The sequence below is a fragment of the Oncorhynchus nerka genome, linkage group LG8 (assembly GCF_034236695.1).
Source record: "Oncorhynchus nerka isolate Pitt River linkage group LG8, Oner_Uvic_2.0, whole genome shotgun sequence".
Taxonomy (NCBI): domain Eukaryota; kingdom Metazoa; phylum Chordata; class Actinopteri; order Salmoniformes; family Salmonidae; genus Oncorhynchus; species Oncorhynchus nerka.
In genome coordinates, this window is record NC_088403.1 from 65,102,060 (window position 1) to 65,119,853 (window position 17,794).

General features: G+C 47.4%; 1 protein-coding gene across 4 annotated transcripts in view; it reads right to left on the reverse strand.

Annotated features, from left to right (window-relative positions):
• The window catches only part of LOC115133681 (glucosidase 2 subunit beta-like), a 321,308-nt gene that overhangs the window by 302,782 nt on the left and 732 nt on the right, over nt 1-17,794 (reverse strand). For all 4 annotated transcript variants that reach the window (XM_065021985.1, XM_065021984.1, XM_065021987.1 and 1 more), the window contains exons 2-4: nt 17,461-17,577; nt 14,633-14,728; nt 7,730-7,787 (exon numbers count right to left, since the gene is read on the reverse strand). In XM_065021985.1, the coding sequence (XP_064878057.1) occupies nt 7,730-7,787; nt 14,633-14,728; nt 17,461-17,577 (271 nt within the window). The remainder of the gene's footprint in view (nt 1-7,729; nt 7,788-14,632; nt 14,729-17,460; nt 17,578-17,794) is intronic.

A 17,794-nucleotide genomic window follows, 5' to 3' on the forward strand; every position in this document is an offset into this window, starting at 1 on the left:
ACCAGGGGTGTCTACTCTGGAATAGACCTGGGCAACCAGGGGTGTCTACTCTGGAATAGACCTGGGCAACCAGGGGTGTCTACTCTGGAATAGACCTGGGCAACCAGGGGTGTCTACTCTGAGATAGACCTGGGCAACCAGGGGTGTCTACTCTGGAATAGACCTGGGCAACCAGGGGTGTCTACTCTAGACCTGGGAATAGACCTGGGCAACCAGGGGTGTCTACTCTGGAATAGACCTGGGCAACCAGGGGTGTCTACTCTGAGCTAGACCTGGGCAACCAGGGGTGTCTACTCTGGAATAGACCTGGGCAACCAGGGGTGTCTACTCTGGAATAGACCTGGGCAACCAGGGGTGTCTACTCTGGAATAGACCTGGGCAACCAGGGGTGTCTACTCTGGAATAGACCTGGGCAACCAGGGGTGTCTACTCTGGAATAGACCTGGGCAACCAGGGGTGTCTACTCTGGAATAGACCTGGGCAACCAGGGGTGTCTACTCTGGAATAGACCTGGGCAACCAGGGGTGTCTACTCTGAGCTAGACCTGGGCAACCAGGGGTGTCTACTCTGGAATAGACCTGGGCAACCAGGGTGTCTACTCTGGAATAGACCTGGGCAACCAGGGTGTCTACTCTGGAATAGACCTGGGCAACCAGGGTGTCTACTCTGGAATAGACCTGGGCAACCAGGGGTGTCTACTCTGGAATAGACCTGGGCAACCAGGGGTGTCTACTCTGGAATAGACCTGGGCAACCAGGGTGTCTACTCTGGAATAGACCTGGGCAACCAGGGGTGTCTACTCTGGAATAGACCTGGGCAACCAGGGTGTCTACTCTGGAATAGACCTGGGCAACCAGGGGTGTCTACTCTGGAATAGACCTGGGCAACCAGGGGTGTCTACTCTGGAATAGACCTGGGCAACCAGGGGTGTCTACTCTGGAATAGACCTGGGCAACCAGGGGTGTCTACTCTGGAATAGACCTGGGCAACCAGGGGTGTCTACTCAGCTAGACCTGGGCAACCAGGGTGTCTACTCTGGAATAGACCTGGGCAACCAGGGTGTCTACTCTGGAATAGACCTGGGCAACCAGGGGTGTCTACTCTGGAATAGACCTGGGCAACCAGGGTGTCTACTCTGAGCTAGACCTGGGCAACCAGGGGTGTCTACTCTGAATAGACCTGGGCAACCAGGGGTGTCTACTCTGAGCTAGACCTGGGCAACCAGGGGTGTCTAAGACCTAGACCTGGGCAACCAGGGGTGTCTACTCTGGAACTAGACCTGGGCAACCAGGGTGTCTACTCTGAGCTAGACCTGGGCAACCAGGGGTGTCTACTCTGGAATAGACCTGGGCAACCAGGGGTGTCTACTCTGGACTAGACCTGTGAATAGACCTGGGCAACCAGGGGTGTCTACTCTGAATAGACCTGGGCAACCAGGGGTGTCTACTCTGGAATAGACCAACCAGGGGGCTCTGGAATAGACCTGGGCAACCAGGGGTGTCTACTCTCAGAATAGACCTGGGCAACCAGGGGTGTCTACTCTGGAATAGACCTGGGCAACCAGGGGTGTCTACCTGGAATAGACCTGGGCAACCAGGGGTGTCTACTCTGGAATAGACCTGGGCAACCAGGGGTGTCTACTCTGGAATAGACCTGGGCAACCAGGGTGTCTACTCTGGAATAGACCTGGGCAACCAGGGGTGTCTACTCTGGAATAGACCTGGGCAACCAGGGGTGTCTACTCTGGAATAGACCTGGGCAACCAGGGGTGTCTACTCTGAATAGACCTGGGCAACCAGGGGTGTCTACTCTGGAATAGACCTGGGCAACCAGGGGTGTCTACTCTGGAATAGACCTGGGCAACCAGGGTGTCTACTCTGGAGCTAGACCTGGGCAACCAGGGGTGTCTACTCTGAGCTAGACCTGGGCAACCAGGGGTGTCTACTCTGAGCTAGACCTGGGCAACCAGGGGTGTCTACTAGACCTGGGCAACCAGGGGTGTCTACTCTGAGCTAGACCTGGGCAACCAGGGTGCTAGACCTGGGCAACCAGGGTGTCTACTCTGAGCTAGACCTGGGCAACCAGGGGTGTCTACTCTGAGCTAGACCTGGGCAACCAGGGGTGTCTACTCTGTAATAGACCTGGGCAACCAGGGGTGTCTACTCTGAGCTAGACCTGGGCAACCAGGGGTGTCTACTCTGAGCTAGACCTGGGCAACCAGGGGTGTCTACTCTGAGCTAGACCTGGGCAACCAGGGGTGTCTACTCTGTAATAGACCTGGGCAACCAGGGGTGTCTACTCTGGAATAGACCTGGGCAACCAGGGGTGTCTACTCTGGAATAGACCTGGGCAACCAGGGGTGACCTGGAATAGACCTGGGCAACCAGGGGTGTCTACCTCCAGCTAGACCTGGGCAACCAGGGGTGTCTACTCTGAGCTAGACCTGGGCAACCAGGGGTGTCTACTCTGGAATAGACCTGGGCAACCAGGGTGTCTACTCTGGAATAGACCTGGGCAACCAGGGGTGTCTACTCTGGAATAGACCTGGGCAACCAGGAATAGACCTGGGCAACCAGGGGTGTCTGGAATAGACCTCTGGAATAGACCTGGGCAACCAGGGGTGTCTACTCTGGAATAGACCTGGGCAACCAGGGGTGTCTACTCTGAGCTAGACCTGGGCAACCAGGGGTGGGTGTCTGGGCAACCAGGGGTGTCTACTCAGCTAGACCTGGGCAACCAGGGTGTCTACTCTCAGCTAGACCTGGGCAACCAGGGGTGTCTACTCTGAGCTAGACCTGGGCAACCAGGGGTGTCTACTCTGAGCTAGACCTGGGCAACCAGGGGTGTCTACTCTGAGCTAGACCTGGGCAACCAGGGGTGTCTACTCTGAGCTAGACCTGGGCAACCAGGGGTGTCTACTCTGAGCTAGACCTGGGCAACCAGGGTGTCTCTCTAACTAGACCTGGGCAACCAGGGGTGTCTACTCTGTAATAGACCTGGGCAACCAGGGGTGTCTACTCTGAGCTAGACCTGGGCAACCAGGGGTGTCTACTCTGAGCTAGACCTGGGCAACCAGGGGTGTCTACTCTGTAATAGACCTGGGCAACCAGGGGTGTCTACTCTGTAATAGACCTGGGCAACCAGGGGTGTCTACTCTGGAATAGACCTGGGCAACCAGGGGTGTCTACTCTGGAATAGACCTGGGCAACCAGGGGTGTCTACTCTGGAATAGACCTGGGCAACCAGGGGTGTCTACTCTGAGCTAGACCTGGGCAACCAGGGGTGTCTACTCTGAGCTAGACCTGGGCAACCAGGGGTGTCTACTCTGAGCTAGACCTGGGCAACCAGGGGTGTCTACTCTGAGCTAGACCTGGGCAACCAGGGGTGTCTACTCTGAGCTAGACCTGGGCAACCAGGGGTGTCTACTCTGAGCTAGACCTGGGCAACCAGGGGTGTCTACTCTGAGCTAGACCTGGGCAACCAGGGGTGTCTACTCTGAGCTAGACCTGGGCAACCAGGGGTGTCTACTCTGAGCTAGACCTGGGCAACCAGGGGTGTCTACTCTGAGCTAGACCTGGGCAACCAGGGTGTCTACTCTGGGCTAGACCTGGGCAACCAGGGGTGTCTACTCTGGAGGGTGCTAACTGGAATAGACCTGGGCAACCAGGGGTGTCTACTCTGAGCTAGACCTGGGCAACCAGGGGTGTCTACTCTGAGCTAGACCTGGGCAACCAGGGGTGTCTACTCTCAGCTAGACCTAGACCTGGGCAACCAGGGGTGTCTACTCTGAGCTAGACCTGGGCAACCAGAGGTGTCTACTCTGAGCTAGACCTGGGCAACCAGGGGTGTCTACTCTGAGCTAGACCTGGGCAACCAGGGTGTCTACTCTGAGCTAGACCTGGGCAACCAGGGTGTCTACTCTGAGCTAGACCTGGGCAAGCCAGACCTGGGCAACCAGGTGTCTACTCTGAGCTAGACCTGGGCAACCAGGGGTGTCTACTCTGAGCTAGACCTGGGCAACCAGGGGTGTCTACTCTGACCTGGGCTAGGGTGACCTGGGCAACCAGGGGTGTCTACTCTGAGCTAGACCTGGGCAACCAGGGTGTCTACTCTGAGCTAGACCTGGGCAACCAGGGTGTCTACTCTGAGCTAGACCTGGGCAACCAGGGGTGTCTACTCTGAGCTAGACCTGGGCAACCAGGGGTGTCTACTCTGAGCTAGACCTGGGCAACCAGGGGTGTCTACTCTGAGCTAGACCTGGGCAACCAGGGTGTCTACTCTGAGCTAGACCTGGGCAACCAGGGGTGTCTACTCTGTAGACCTGGGCAATAGACCTGGGCAACCAGGGGTGTCTACTCTGAGCTAGACCTGGGCAACCAGGGGTGTCTACTCTGAGCTAGACCTGGGCAACCAGGGGTGTCTACTCTGAGCTAGACCTGGGCAACCAGGGGTGTCTACTCTGAGCTAGACCTGGGCAACCAGGGTGTCTACTCTCTGACCTGGGCAGACCTGGGCAGACCAGGGGTGTCTACTCTGAGCTAGACCTGGGCAACCTGGGGGTGTCTACTCTGAGCTAGACCTGGGCAACCAGGGGTGTCTACTCTGAGCTAGACCTGGGCAACCAGGGGTGTCTACTCTGAGCTAGACCTGGGCAACCAGGGGTGTCTACTCTGAGCTAGACCTGGGCAACCAGGGGTGTCTACTCTGAGCTAGACCTGGGCAACCAGGGGTGTCTACTCTGAGCTAGACCTGGGCAACCAGGGGTGTCTACTCTGAGCTAGACCTGGGCAACCAGGGGTGTCTACTCTGTAATAGACCTGGGCAACCAGAGGTGTCTACTCTGAGCTAGACCTGGGCAACCAGAGGTGTCTACTCTGAGCTAGACCTGGGCAACCAGGGGTGTCTACTCTGTAATAGACCTGGGCAACCAGGGGTGTCTACTCTGAGCTAGACCTGGGCAACCAGGGTGTCTACTCTGAGCTAGACCTGGGCAACCAGGGGTGTCTACTCTGAGCTAGACCTGGGCAACCAGGGTGTCTACTCTGAGCTAGACCTGGGCAACCAGGGTGTCTACTCTGAGCTAGACCTGGGCAACCAGGGGTGTCTACTGTCTAGACCTGGGCAACCAGGGGTGTGAGCTAGACCTGGGCAACCAGGGGTGTCTACTCTGAGCTAGACCTGGGCATCCAGGGGTGTCTACTCTGAGCTAGACCTGGGCAACCAGGGGTGTCTACTCTGAGCTGAGACCTGGGCAGACCTGGGCAACCAGGGGTGTCTACTCTGAGCTAGACCTGGGCAACCAGGGGTGTCTACTCTGAGCTAGACCTGGGCAACCAGGGGTGTCTACTCTGAGCTAGACCTGGGCAACCAGGGGTGTCTACTCTGAGCTAGACCTGGGCAACCAGGGGTGTCTACTCTGGAATAGACCTGGGCAACCAGGGGTGTCTACTCTGAGCTAGACCTGGGCAACCAGGGGTGTCTATTCTGGAATAGACCTGGGCAACCAGGGGTGTCTACTCTGGAATAGACCTGGGCAACCAGGGGTGTCTACTCTGAGCTAGACCTGGGCAACCAGGGTGTCTACTCTGAGCTAGACCTGGGCAACCAGGGGTGTCTACTCTGAGCTAGACCTGGGCAACCAGGGGTGTCTACTCTGAGCTAGACCTGGGCAACCAGGGGTGTCTACTCTCAGCTAGACCTGGGCAACCAGGGGTGTCTACTCTGGAATAGACCTGGGCAACCAGCGGTGTCTACTCTGGAATAGACCTGGGCAACCAGGGGTGTCTACTCTGGAATAGACCTGGGCAACCAGGGGTGTCTACTCTGGAATAGACCTGGGCAACCAGGGGTGTCTACTCTGGAATAGACCTGGGCAACCAGGGGTGTCTACTCTGAGCTAGACCTGGGCAACCAGGGGTGTCTACTCTCAGCTAGACCTCGGCAACCAGGGGTGTCTACTCTCAGCTAGACCTGAGCAACCAGGGGTGTCTACTCTGAGCTAGACCTGGGCAACCAGGGGTGTCTACTCTGGGCTAGACCTGGGCAACCAGGGGTGTCTACTCTGGGCTAGACCTGGGCAACCAGGGGTGTCTACTCTGGAATAGACCTGGGCAACCAGGGGTGTCTACTCTGGAATAGACCTGGGCAACCAGGGGTGTCTACTCTCAGCTAGACCTGGGCAACCAGGGGTGTCTACTCTCAGCTAGACCTGGGCAACCAGGGGTGTCTACTCTCAGCTAGACCTGGGCAACCAGGAGTGTCTACTCTCGGCTAGACCTGGGCAACCAGGGGTGTCTACTCTCGGCTAGACCTGGGCAACCAGGGGTGTCTACTCTGGGCTAGACCTGGGCAACCAGGGGTGTCTACTCTGGGCTAGACCTGGGCAACCAGGGGTGTCTACTCTGGGCTAGACCTCGGCAACCAGGGATGTCTACTCTGAGCTAGACCTGGGCAACCAGGGATGTCTACTCTGAGCTAGACCTGGGCAACCAGGGGTGTCTACTCTCAGCTAGACCTGGGCAACCAGCGGTGTCTACTCTCAGCTAGACCTGGGCAACCAGGGGTGTCTACTCTGGAATAGACCTGGGCAACCAGGGGTGTCTACTCTGGAATAGACCTGGGCAACCAGGGGTGTCTACTCTGGGCTAGACCTGGGCAACCAGGGGTGTCTACTCTCAGCTAGACCTGGGCAACCAGCGGTGTCTACTCTCAGCTAGACCTGGGCAACCAGGGGTGTCTACTCTCAGCTAAACCTGGGCAACCAGCGGTGTCTACTCTCAGCTAGACCTGGGCAACCAGGGGTCTCTACTCTGGGCTAGACCTGGGCAACCAGGGGTGTCTACTCTGGGCTAGACCTGGGCAACCAGGGGTGTCTACTCTGGGCTAGACCTGGGCAACCAGGGGTGTCTACTCTGGGCTAGACCTGGGCAACCAGGGGTGTCTACTCTGGGCTAGACCTGGGCAACCAGGGGTGTCTACTCTGGGCTAGACCTGGGCAACCAGGGGTGTCTACTCTGGGCTAGACCTGGGCAACCAGGGGTGTCTACTCTGGGCTAGACCTGGGCCAGACCTGGGCAACCTGGGCCAGGGGTGTCTACTCTGGAATAGACCTGGGCAACCAGGGGTGTCTACTCTGGAATAGACCTGGGCAACCAGGGGTGTCTACTCTGGAATAGACCTGGGCAACCAGGGGTGTCTACTCTGGAATAGACCTGGGCAACCAGGGGTGTCTACTCTGAGCTAGACCTGGGCAACCAGGGGTGTCTACTCTGGGCTAGACCTGGGCAACCAGGGGTGTCTACTCTGGGCTAGACCTGGGCAACCAGGGGTGTCTACTCTGAGCTAGACCTGGGCAACCAGGGGTGTCTACTCTGGAATAGACCTGGGCAACCAGGGGTGTCTACTCTGAGCTAGACCTCGGCAACCAGGGGTGTCTACTCTGAGCTAGACCTGGGCAACCAGGGGTGTCTACTCTGAGCTAGACCTGGGCAACCAGGGGAGTCTACTCTGAGCTAGACCTGGTGTCTACTCTGAGCTAGACCTGGGCAACCAGTCTACTCTGAGCTAGACCTGGGCAACCAGGGGAGTCTACTCTGAGCTAGACCTGGGCAACCAGGGGTGTCTACTCTGAGCTATCAGATAAGCTCCAAATGAAAAGAAAACAAGCAGGTGTCCACCCCTGAACTAAGGTGTATGATTTTTGAAGTACGGACTCCCCCGTCCAACTGACCTGCATGTGTTTTGGCAAGGCGTTTGACTTCTGTATTCATCTGAAGCGTCACAGCAGTCTGGAGGGAAGAACGGTAAAAGACATTTACACACCAGGCAAATCAATGAGGTACACAAGAACAAGAGATCTCAACAAAGACAAGAGTGCCACATTGACCTCCGAAACTTCTCTTGTGCGTTCTTATTGATCATTGAAATGCAGCCATTTAAAAATCCCAATCTGCTGATGCCTACAGCTATGTTCAGCACCTGACAAAATAACTACTACTTAGCTAGGTCGGATTTCATTCCCGGGACTTGCAAGGGAGAGACCAGAGGCCACGAGAGCGGTCACAGTTGGAAATTCCTCAATTACGCTGGTATCCCATTGGTTGAGCAGTAGCTAGAGTGCCAGAGCCTGACACGGTTAAAAGCTCTCACTGAGCCGAGAGGACAAACCACCAACTCTAAGTGGCTCCATTCAAGGCGGGAGGATGAGAAGGTAAAATGCTACCGGAGTCAGACACTAAACCCCTCCCTCCCTTAGTTCCTTCTTTTTCTCCATCGCCTGCTGCTGCCGTGTGCCATCACAAACAGCCAGGAAAGCCTGTGACGGGGGGCAGCGATAACGGGAAACGTTCCATTTTTTTGAAAGCTTTGCAGCGCTCAGAGACAAGAGGGAAGGGGGGACAAAAATGATCTAATTAAAGGATTTACAGCAGCAGGCTTCACACGCCATGAGGAGGAGGAGAGAGAGGTAGAGGAGGAGAGAGAGAGAGGAGGGGAGAGAGGAGAGAGAGGAGAGAGAGAGAGAGGAGAGAGAGGAGAGAGAGAGGAGGAGGAGAGAGAGGAGGAGAGAGAGAGGAGAGAGGAGAGAGAGGAGGAGAGAGAGAGAGAGAGAGAGAGAGAGGAGAGAGAGGAGAGAGAGGAGAGAGAGAGAGGAGGAGAGAGAGGTAGAGGAGGAGAGAGAGGAGAGAGGAGGAGAGAGAGGTAGAGGAGGAGAGAGAGAGAGAGAGAGAGAGGAGGAGAGAGAGGAGAGAGAGGAGAGAGGAGGAGGAGAGAGAGGTAGAGGAGGAGAGAGAGGTAGAGGAGGAGGAGAGAGAGGAGAGGAGGAGAGAGAGGAGGAGAGAGGTAGAGGAGGAGAGGTAGAGGAGAGAGAGAGGAGAGAGAGAGAGGAGGAGAGGTAGAGGAGGAGAGAGAGGAGAGAGGGGTAGAGGAGGAGAGAGAGGAGAGAGAGAGAGGAGGAGAGGTAGAGGAGAGATGAGAGAGGAGAGAGAGGAGAGAGGAGAGAGAGGAGAGAGAGGAGGAGAGAGAGAGGAGGAGAGATAGAGGAGGAGAGAGGAGGAGGAGAGAGAGGAGGAGAGGAGGAGGAGAGGAGAGGAGAGAGGAGAGGTAGAGGAGGAGAGAGGAGAGAGAGGAGGAGAGAGAGGAGGAGAGAGGAGAGAGAGGAGGAGAGAGAGGAGGTGAAGTAGAGGAGGAGAGAGAGGTAGAGGAGGAGAGAGAGGAGAGAGAGAGAGGAGGAGAGAGGAGAGAGAGGAGGAGAGAGAGGAGGTGAGGTAAAGGAGAGGGAGGAGGAGAGGTAGAGGAGGAGAGAGAGGAGGAGGAGAGGTCGAGGAGAGGGATGTTGAGGATGAAAACAGAATGCTGTTCAAGGAGACGAGGTAGAGGAGGAGAGATAGAGGAGGAGAAGTAGAGGAGGAGAGGTAGAGGAGGAGAGATAGAGGAGGAGGGGAGAGTGGGGGAATTGAGGATGAAGACAGAATGCTGTTGAAGCTGAAGAGCGGGAGAGGGGGAGAAGGGAGAGGAGAGAGAGGAGGAGGAGAGGTAGAGGAGAGGGATGTTGAGGATGAAAACAGAATGCTGTTCAAGGAGACGAGGTAGAGGAGGAGAGATAGAGGAGGAGAGGTAGAGGAGGAGAGGGTAGAGGAGGAGAGGTAGAGGAGGAGGGGGGAGGAGGAGGGGAGAGGGGGGAATTGAGGATGAAGACAGAATGCTGTTGAAGCTGAAGAGCGGGAGAGGGGGAGAAGGGAGAGGAGGAGAAGAGGGGGGGGTGGATCTTGTTTACTGTTTTGCCTCTTTATCTCAGTTTGTTTCCTCAACTAAAGGGAATGGCAGCGAGTAGAACAACTTCCAAGATGTCAATCTTTGACAGCATTCAAAATGTGTTCTCAAAGAGAAGAGCCAACCAGTGGGACATCACTGAGACAGTGTTCTTCCTACTGGAGTGGAGCCCACTGTAGTCACAGCTGACGTTTGTAGTCTAGTTTAAACAACAGTGTGGCCCGTTCAGTAGCAGTCCGTGGCATCAATGTGAAGGATCAAAAGATGATTGTAAATCACTCAGCCACGGTCTTCGAAATACCTAATCAACATTTACACAAGAGCATGACTGGCTTAATAAAGTATAGGCGGTAAAGCTGGAACAAATGGATTCAACATGTATATAGTTAATACAGTACAGGTTAATACAGTACAGTACATTACAGTACATTACAGTAGAGTACATTACAGTACATTACAGTAGAGTACAGTACACTACAATAGAGTACATTACAGTACATTACAGTAGAGTACATTACAGTACATTACAGTACACTACAGTAGAGTACAGTACACTACAGTAGAGTACAGTACACTACAGTAGAGTACAGTACATTACAGTAGAGTACATTACAGTACATTACAGTAGAGTACAGTACATTACAGTAGAGTACAGTACATTACAGTAGAGTACAGTACACTACAGTAGAGTACATTACAGTACATTACAGTAGAGTACATTACAGTGCATTACAGTAGAGTACATTACACTACAGTAGAGTACAGTACATTACAGTAGAGTACAGTACATTACAGTAGAGTACAGTAGAGTACATACAGTACACTACAGTAGAGTACAGTACACTACAGTAGAGTACAGTACACTACAGTAGAGTACAGTACACTACAGTAGAGTACAGTACATTACAGTAGAGTACATTACATTACAGTAGAGTAGAGTACAGTACACTACAGTAGAGTACATTACATTACAGTAGAGTACAGTACATTACAGTACATTACATTACAGTAGAGTACAATACATTACAGTACATTACAGTAGAGTACATTACAGTAGAGTACAGTACATTACAGTAGAGTACAGTACACTACAGTAGAGTACATTACAGTACATTACAGTAGAGTACAGTACATTACAGTAGAGTACAATACATTACAGTACATTACATTACAGTACATTAAAGTACATTACAGTAGAGTACAGTACATTACATTACAGAACATTACAGTAGAGTACAGTACATTACATTACAGTACATTACAGTAGAGTACATTACATTACATTACAGTACATTACAGTAGAGTACATTACAGTACATTACAGTACATTACAGTAGAGCACATTACAGTACATTACAGTAGAGTACAGTACATTACAGTACATTACATTACAGTAGAGTACATTACATTACATTACAGTAGACTGCTGTACAGTACATTAGAGTAGAGTACAATGCATTACAGTGCAGTACATTACAGTTAAGTACAGTAGAGTGCAGTATATTACAGTACATTACATTACAGTGCAGGACACTACAGTAGAGTACAGTACATTACAGTAGAGTACAGTACATTACAGTACAGTAGAGTACAGTGCATTACAGTGCATTACAGTGCATTACAGTAGAGTACAGTACATTACAGTAGACTGCTGTACAGTGCATTACAGTACATTACAGTAGAGTACAGTACATTACAGTAGAGTACAGTACATTACAGTACAGTAGAGTACAGTGCATTACAGTGCATTACAGTAGAGTACAGTACATTACAGTAGAGTACAGTACATTACAGTAGACTGCTGTACAGTACATTACAGTAGAGTACAATGCATTACAGTGCAGTACATTACAGTTAAGTACAGTAGAGTGCAGTATATTACAGTACATTACATTACAGTGCAGTACAGTGCATTACAGTGCATTACAGTAGAGTACAGTACATTACAGTAGAGTACAGTACATTACAGTAGACTGATGTACAGTACATTACAGTGCATTACAGTGCATTACAGTAGAGTACAGTACAGTTAAGTACAGTAGAGTACAGTACATTACATTACAGTAGAGTACATTACATTACAGTAGAGTACAGTACATTACAGTACAGTACATTACAGTAGAGTACAATACATTACAGTAGAGTACAGTAGAGTACAGTACATTACAGTACAGTAGAGTACAGTACAGTAGAGTACATTACATTACAGTACATTACAGTAGAGCACATTACAGTACATTACAGTAGAGTACATTACAGTACATTACAGTAGAGTACATTACAGTAGAGTACAGTACATTACAGTACAGTACATTACAGTATATTACATTACATTACAGTAGAGCACATTACAGTACATTACAGTAGAGTACATTACAGTACATTACAGTAGAGTACATTACAGTAGAGTACAATAGAGTACAGTACATTACAGTAGAGTACATTACAGTACATTACAGTAGAGTACATTACATTACAGTACATTACAGTACAGTACATTACAGTACATTACAGTACATTACATTACAGTAGAGTACATTACAGTACAGTACAGTACATTACAGTACAGTACATTACAGTAGAGTACAGTACAGTACATTACAGTACATTACATTACAGTACATTACAGTACATTACAGTACATGACAGTAGAGTACAGTACATTACAGTACATTACAGTAGAGTACAGTACATTACAGTACAGTACAATACATTACAGTAGAGTACAGTACAATACATTACAGTACAGTACATTACAGTAGAGTACAGTACGTTACAGTACAGTAGAGTACAGTAGATTACAGTACAGTAGAGTACAGTAGAGTACAGTACATTACAGTACAGTAGAGTACAGTACATTACAGTAGAGTACAGTACAGTACAGTACATTACATTACAGTACATTACAGTAGAGTACAATACATTACAGTAGAGTACAGTAGAGTACAGTACATTACAGTACAGTAGAGTACAGTACAGTAGAGTACATTACATTACAGTACATTACAGTAGAGCACATTACAGTACATTACAGTAGAGTACATTACAGTACATTACAGTAGAGTACATTACAGTACATTACAGTAGAGTACATTACAGTAGAGTACAGTACATTACAGTACAGTACATTACAGTATATTACATTACATTACAGTAGAGCACATTACAGTAGAGTACAATAGAGTACAGTACATTACAGTAGAGTACATTACAGTACATTACAGTAGAGTACATTACAGTAGAGTACAATAGAGTACAGTACATTACAGTAGAGTACATTACAGTACATTACAGTAGAGTACATTACATTACAGTACATTACAGTACAGTACATTACAGTAGAGTACAGTACATTACATTACATTACAGTACATTACATTACAGTACAGTACATTACAGTACAGTACATTACAGTAGAGTACATTACAGTACAGTACAGTACATTACAGTACATTACAGTATTACAGTAGAGTACATTACAGTACATTACATTACAGTACATTACAGTACATTACAGTACATGACAGTAGAGTACAGTACATTACAGTACATTACAGTAGAGTACAGTACATTACAGTACAGTACAATACATTACAGTAGAGTACAGTACAATACATTACAGTACAGTACATTACAGTAGAGTACAGTACATTACAGTACAGTAGAGTACAGTAGATTACAGTACATTACAGTACAGTAGAGTACAGTAGAGTACAGTACATTACAGTACAGTAGAGTACAGTACATTACAGTACATTACAGTAGAGCACATTACAGTACATTACAGTAGAGTACATTACAGTACATTACAGTAGAGTACATTACAGTACATTACAGTAGAGTACAGTACAGTACAGTACATTACAGTATATTACATTACATTACAGTAGAGCACATTACAGTACATTACAGTAGAGTACATTACAGTACATTACAGTAGAGTACATTACAGTAGAGTACAATAGAGTACAGTACATTACAGTAGAGTACATTACAGTACATTACAGTAGAGTACATTACATTACAGTACATTACAGTACAGTACATTACAGTAGAGTACAGTACATTACAGTAGAGTACATTACAGTACAGTACAGTACATTACAGTACAGTACAGTACATTACAGTACATTACAGTACATTACATTACAGTACATTACAGTACATGACAGTAGAGTACAGTACATTACAGTACATTACAGTAGAGTACAGTACATTACAGTACAGTACAATACATTACAGTAGAGTACAGTACAATACATTACAGTACAGTACATTACAGTAGAGTACAGTACATTACAGTACAGTAGATTACAGTACATTACAGTACAGTAGAGTACAGTAGAGTACAGTACATTACAGTACAGTAGAGTACAGTACATTACAGTAGAGTACAGTACAGTACAGTACATTACATTACAGTAGAGTACAGTGCATTACAGTACATTACAGTAGAGTAGAGTACAGTACATTACAGTACATACAGTACAGTACATTACAGTACATTACAGTAGAGTAGAGTACAGTACATTACAGTACAGTACATTACAGTAGATTACAGTGCATTACAGTACATTACAGTAGAGTACAGTACATTACAGTAGAGTACAGTACATTACAGTAGAGTACAGTGCATTACAGTACAGTAGAGTACAGTGCATTACAGTGCATTACAGTGCATTACAGTGCATTACAGTAGAGTACAGTACATTACAGTAGAGTACAGTACAGTACATTACAGTAGAGTACAATGCATTACAGTGCAGTACATTACAGTTAAGTACAGTAGAGTGCAGTATATTACAGTACATTACAGTGCAGTACACTACAGCTTGCTAGCCATGCACAATAGGGAAAACTTTACCGCAGATGCCATCATTGACACGTGAAGATGGTATGTAGTGAGAGCGGTAGCCGAGGTTGGTGCAGTAGAATCGGCCATTAGGACAGGCTGCAGTGCCTAAAAGAGGGCAAAGTTCAAAGGTAAGTCTGTGATGACTGCATTTCATTACTAAAGGTAATCATTGGAAGCAGATTTTCAACGGAATAATAATTCATGTCGAACCAGCTCATCTGATTTTATACTTCATATGAAGCTTGCAAGAAAAGGCATTTCCCTATACTTGTGCACGTGACATTAAAACTTGAATGGGGTTGTGAAGGAAAATACATGCACTTCCACGGTCACTCTTCGGGTGGCAGTGTCCAACATATAATCACATGGATGTTTAATTTCTGGGACCAGAGCAGATTTGCAGGGGCAGATGGTTAGATGAGTCGTACCGAATGTGTTCATTAAAAACAAACAAACTTCCAAAGCCCACTTTTCAATTACATGATAATAAAGCGATACAGATTTAATTGAATGTTTAAATGTTTTCAAAAAAATGTTTTCAAGGAAATATAAATCTGAAATATAAAATCTGAAGAAGTGAAAAGTTGTACTTAAACAATTGCACAATTAGGCAAAAAAAAATGTTTTAAATGATGTCCTATAGTTCCAATAAAGCGATAATCCTCTCGGATTATGGTGGAATTATGCCTCTTTTAGCCTCCCCAAGAATCTCCTGATTAGGTCGCTGGGTGTAGAACTGGGGTTGCTATAATGACCCTACTTTTTAGTCTTCATTTTTTTTTTTTAAAGAATAAATGGTTTCGCTCTATCGCCTCACTTTTCCAAAAATTAAATTTGTTAAACATTTAATAAAAAATATGTCTGGCCTAAAGATTCACTCTATTCCTCATCACCCACGATAACAATATATTCCTTCATTGTGCCAGTAGATTCATTTAGTACAGAGGTGTCAAACATACGGACCGGGTCCAATCTGGCCAGCGGACGGACCGAGTTGAAAAATAAAAGGGGGGGAAACAAACTGAATATTCCTTAACATACAGTTTGTTGACTGTGTCTCGATAATAATCCCTAAAATACAGTGCCTTCAGAAAGTATTCACACCCCTGGACTTTTTCCACATTTTGATGTGTTACAGCCTGAATTTAAAATGGATTAAAGTGATATGTTTGGTCGCTGGCCTAAACACAGTACCCCATAATGTCAATGTGGAATTAAGTTTTCTGAGAAAAAAAAAATATATATATATATATATAAATTAAAAGCTGAGATGTCTTGAGTCAATAAGTATTCAACCCCTTTGTTATAGCAAGCCTGAATACGTTCAGAAGTAAAAATGTGCTTAACAAGTCACATAATAAGTTGGACTCTGTGTGCAAAAATTGTGTTTAACATGATTGTTGAATGACTACCTCATCTCTGTACACATACAATTATCTGTAAGGTCCCTCAGTCGAGCAGCAAATTTCAAACACAGATGCAACCACAAAGACCAGCAATGTTTTCCAATGGCCTCACAAAGAAGGGCACCTATTGGTAGATGGGTAAAAATCGAAAAAGCAGACAATGAATATCCCATTGATTATGTTGAAGTTATTAATTACACTGTGGATGGTGTATCAATACACCCAGTCACTACAAAGATACAGGCGTCCTTCTTAACTTAGTTGCAGGAGAGGAAGGAAACCACTCAGGGATTTCACCATGAGGCCAATGGTGACTTTCAAACAGTTTAATGGCTCTGATAGGAGAAAACTGAGGATGGGTCAACAACATTGTAGTTACTCCACAATACTAACCTAATTGACAGAGTGAAAATAAGGAATCCTGTACAGAATTTAAAAAATATTCCAAAGTTTGTAACAAGGCACTAAAGTAATACTGAAAAAAATGTGGCAAAGCAATTCATTTTTTGTCCTGAATACAAAGTGTTATGTTTGGGGCAAATCCAATACAACACAGTGATAAGCACCACTCTCCATATGTTCAATCATAGTGGTGGCTGCATCATGTTATGGGTATGCTTGTAGTCATTAGGACTGAGGAGGAGGAGTTTTCCAGGATAAAATATAAACGTAATGGAGCTAAGCACAGGTAAAATTCTTATGGAAATCCTGGTTCAGTCTGCACTCCAACAGAGACTGGGAGATGAATTCACCTTTCAGCAGGACAACAATCTAAAACACAAGGCCAAATCTACACTGGACTTGCTTACCAAGAAGACAGCAAATGTCCTTGAGTGGCAGAGTTACAGTTTTGACTTAAATCAGCTTGAAAATCTATGGCAAGACCTGAAAAAGGTTTGTCTATCAATGATCGAACGCAGCCCCCGGGCCAACAAAAAAAATGAGTTTGACACCCCTGATTTTATTTTTGCTTGCAACCTAGTTCCTTGAGTTCAAAGAAACTCACGAGAACTTGAAATCTCAGCAAGTGTGAATATATTATATTATAATATTTATACATTAATATAAACTAAATCAAAACCAGGGATCGCCAAGAATCAGCTGTTATCTAGTCAGTGTAAGAGCACTGCTTGTCTCCCTACACTCCCTGCTCATGTATACCTGATGTATAGACACACTTAGACCCTCCTCTATCACTATACCAGCCAGGTAAATCATGGTTTTACCACCCACTTACCACGGGTAACTTACCACCTCTAAACAAGGACTTCAATTACATTATAAAGTCAACCCATTGAAATATCTGAAAGTCATTGATTGACACCTGTTTACAGCTGTATCTCCGCACTTCTACTCTGAGACCCTTTATGAATAAAGACCCGGGATCTTCTGTTTGTGATTAGGGGAAACCTGTACCACGAGCCTCTTTACCTGGTTCATCTGATCCATCCATACAGTCGCAGTAGTCATCATTCACCTGGTCAAAAGGGATCATTTTAGACCCATCGATACACAGGAAGGACTTTCTTTCTCTATAAAACCTCTTATCTGTTAAAAGGGAGAGAGCAAGGGGGGAAAAAATCGTCATGTTCATGTGTGATGTGTTGACATTCTTGACTTACAAACTTGGTTTGTCTAGTGGTTAACACATCTGCTTTACAGACCACCCATGTCTCCCCAATGGGGGGGGAATCAAAATGGATACCCCTTCTGCCACTTTATGTTCATCAGACCTCCCTCTCTCATTCCACACTGTCTTAATTAA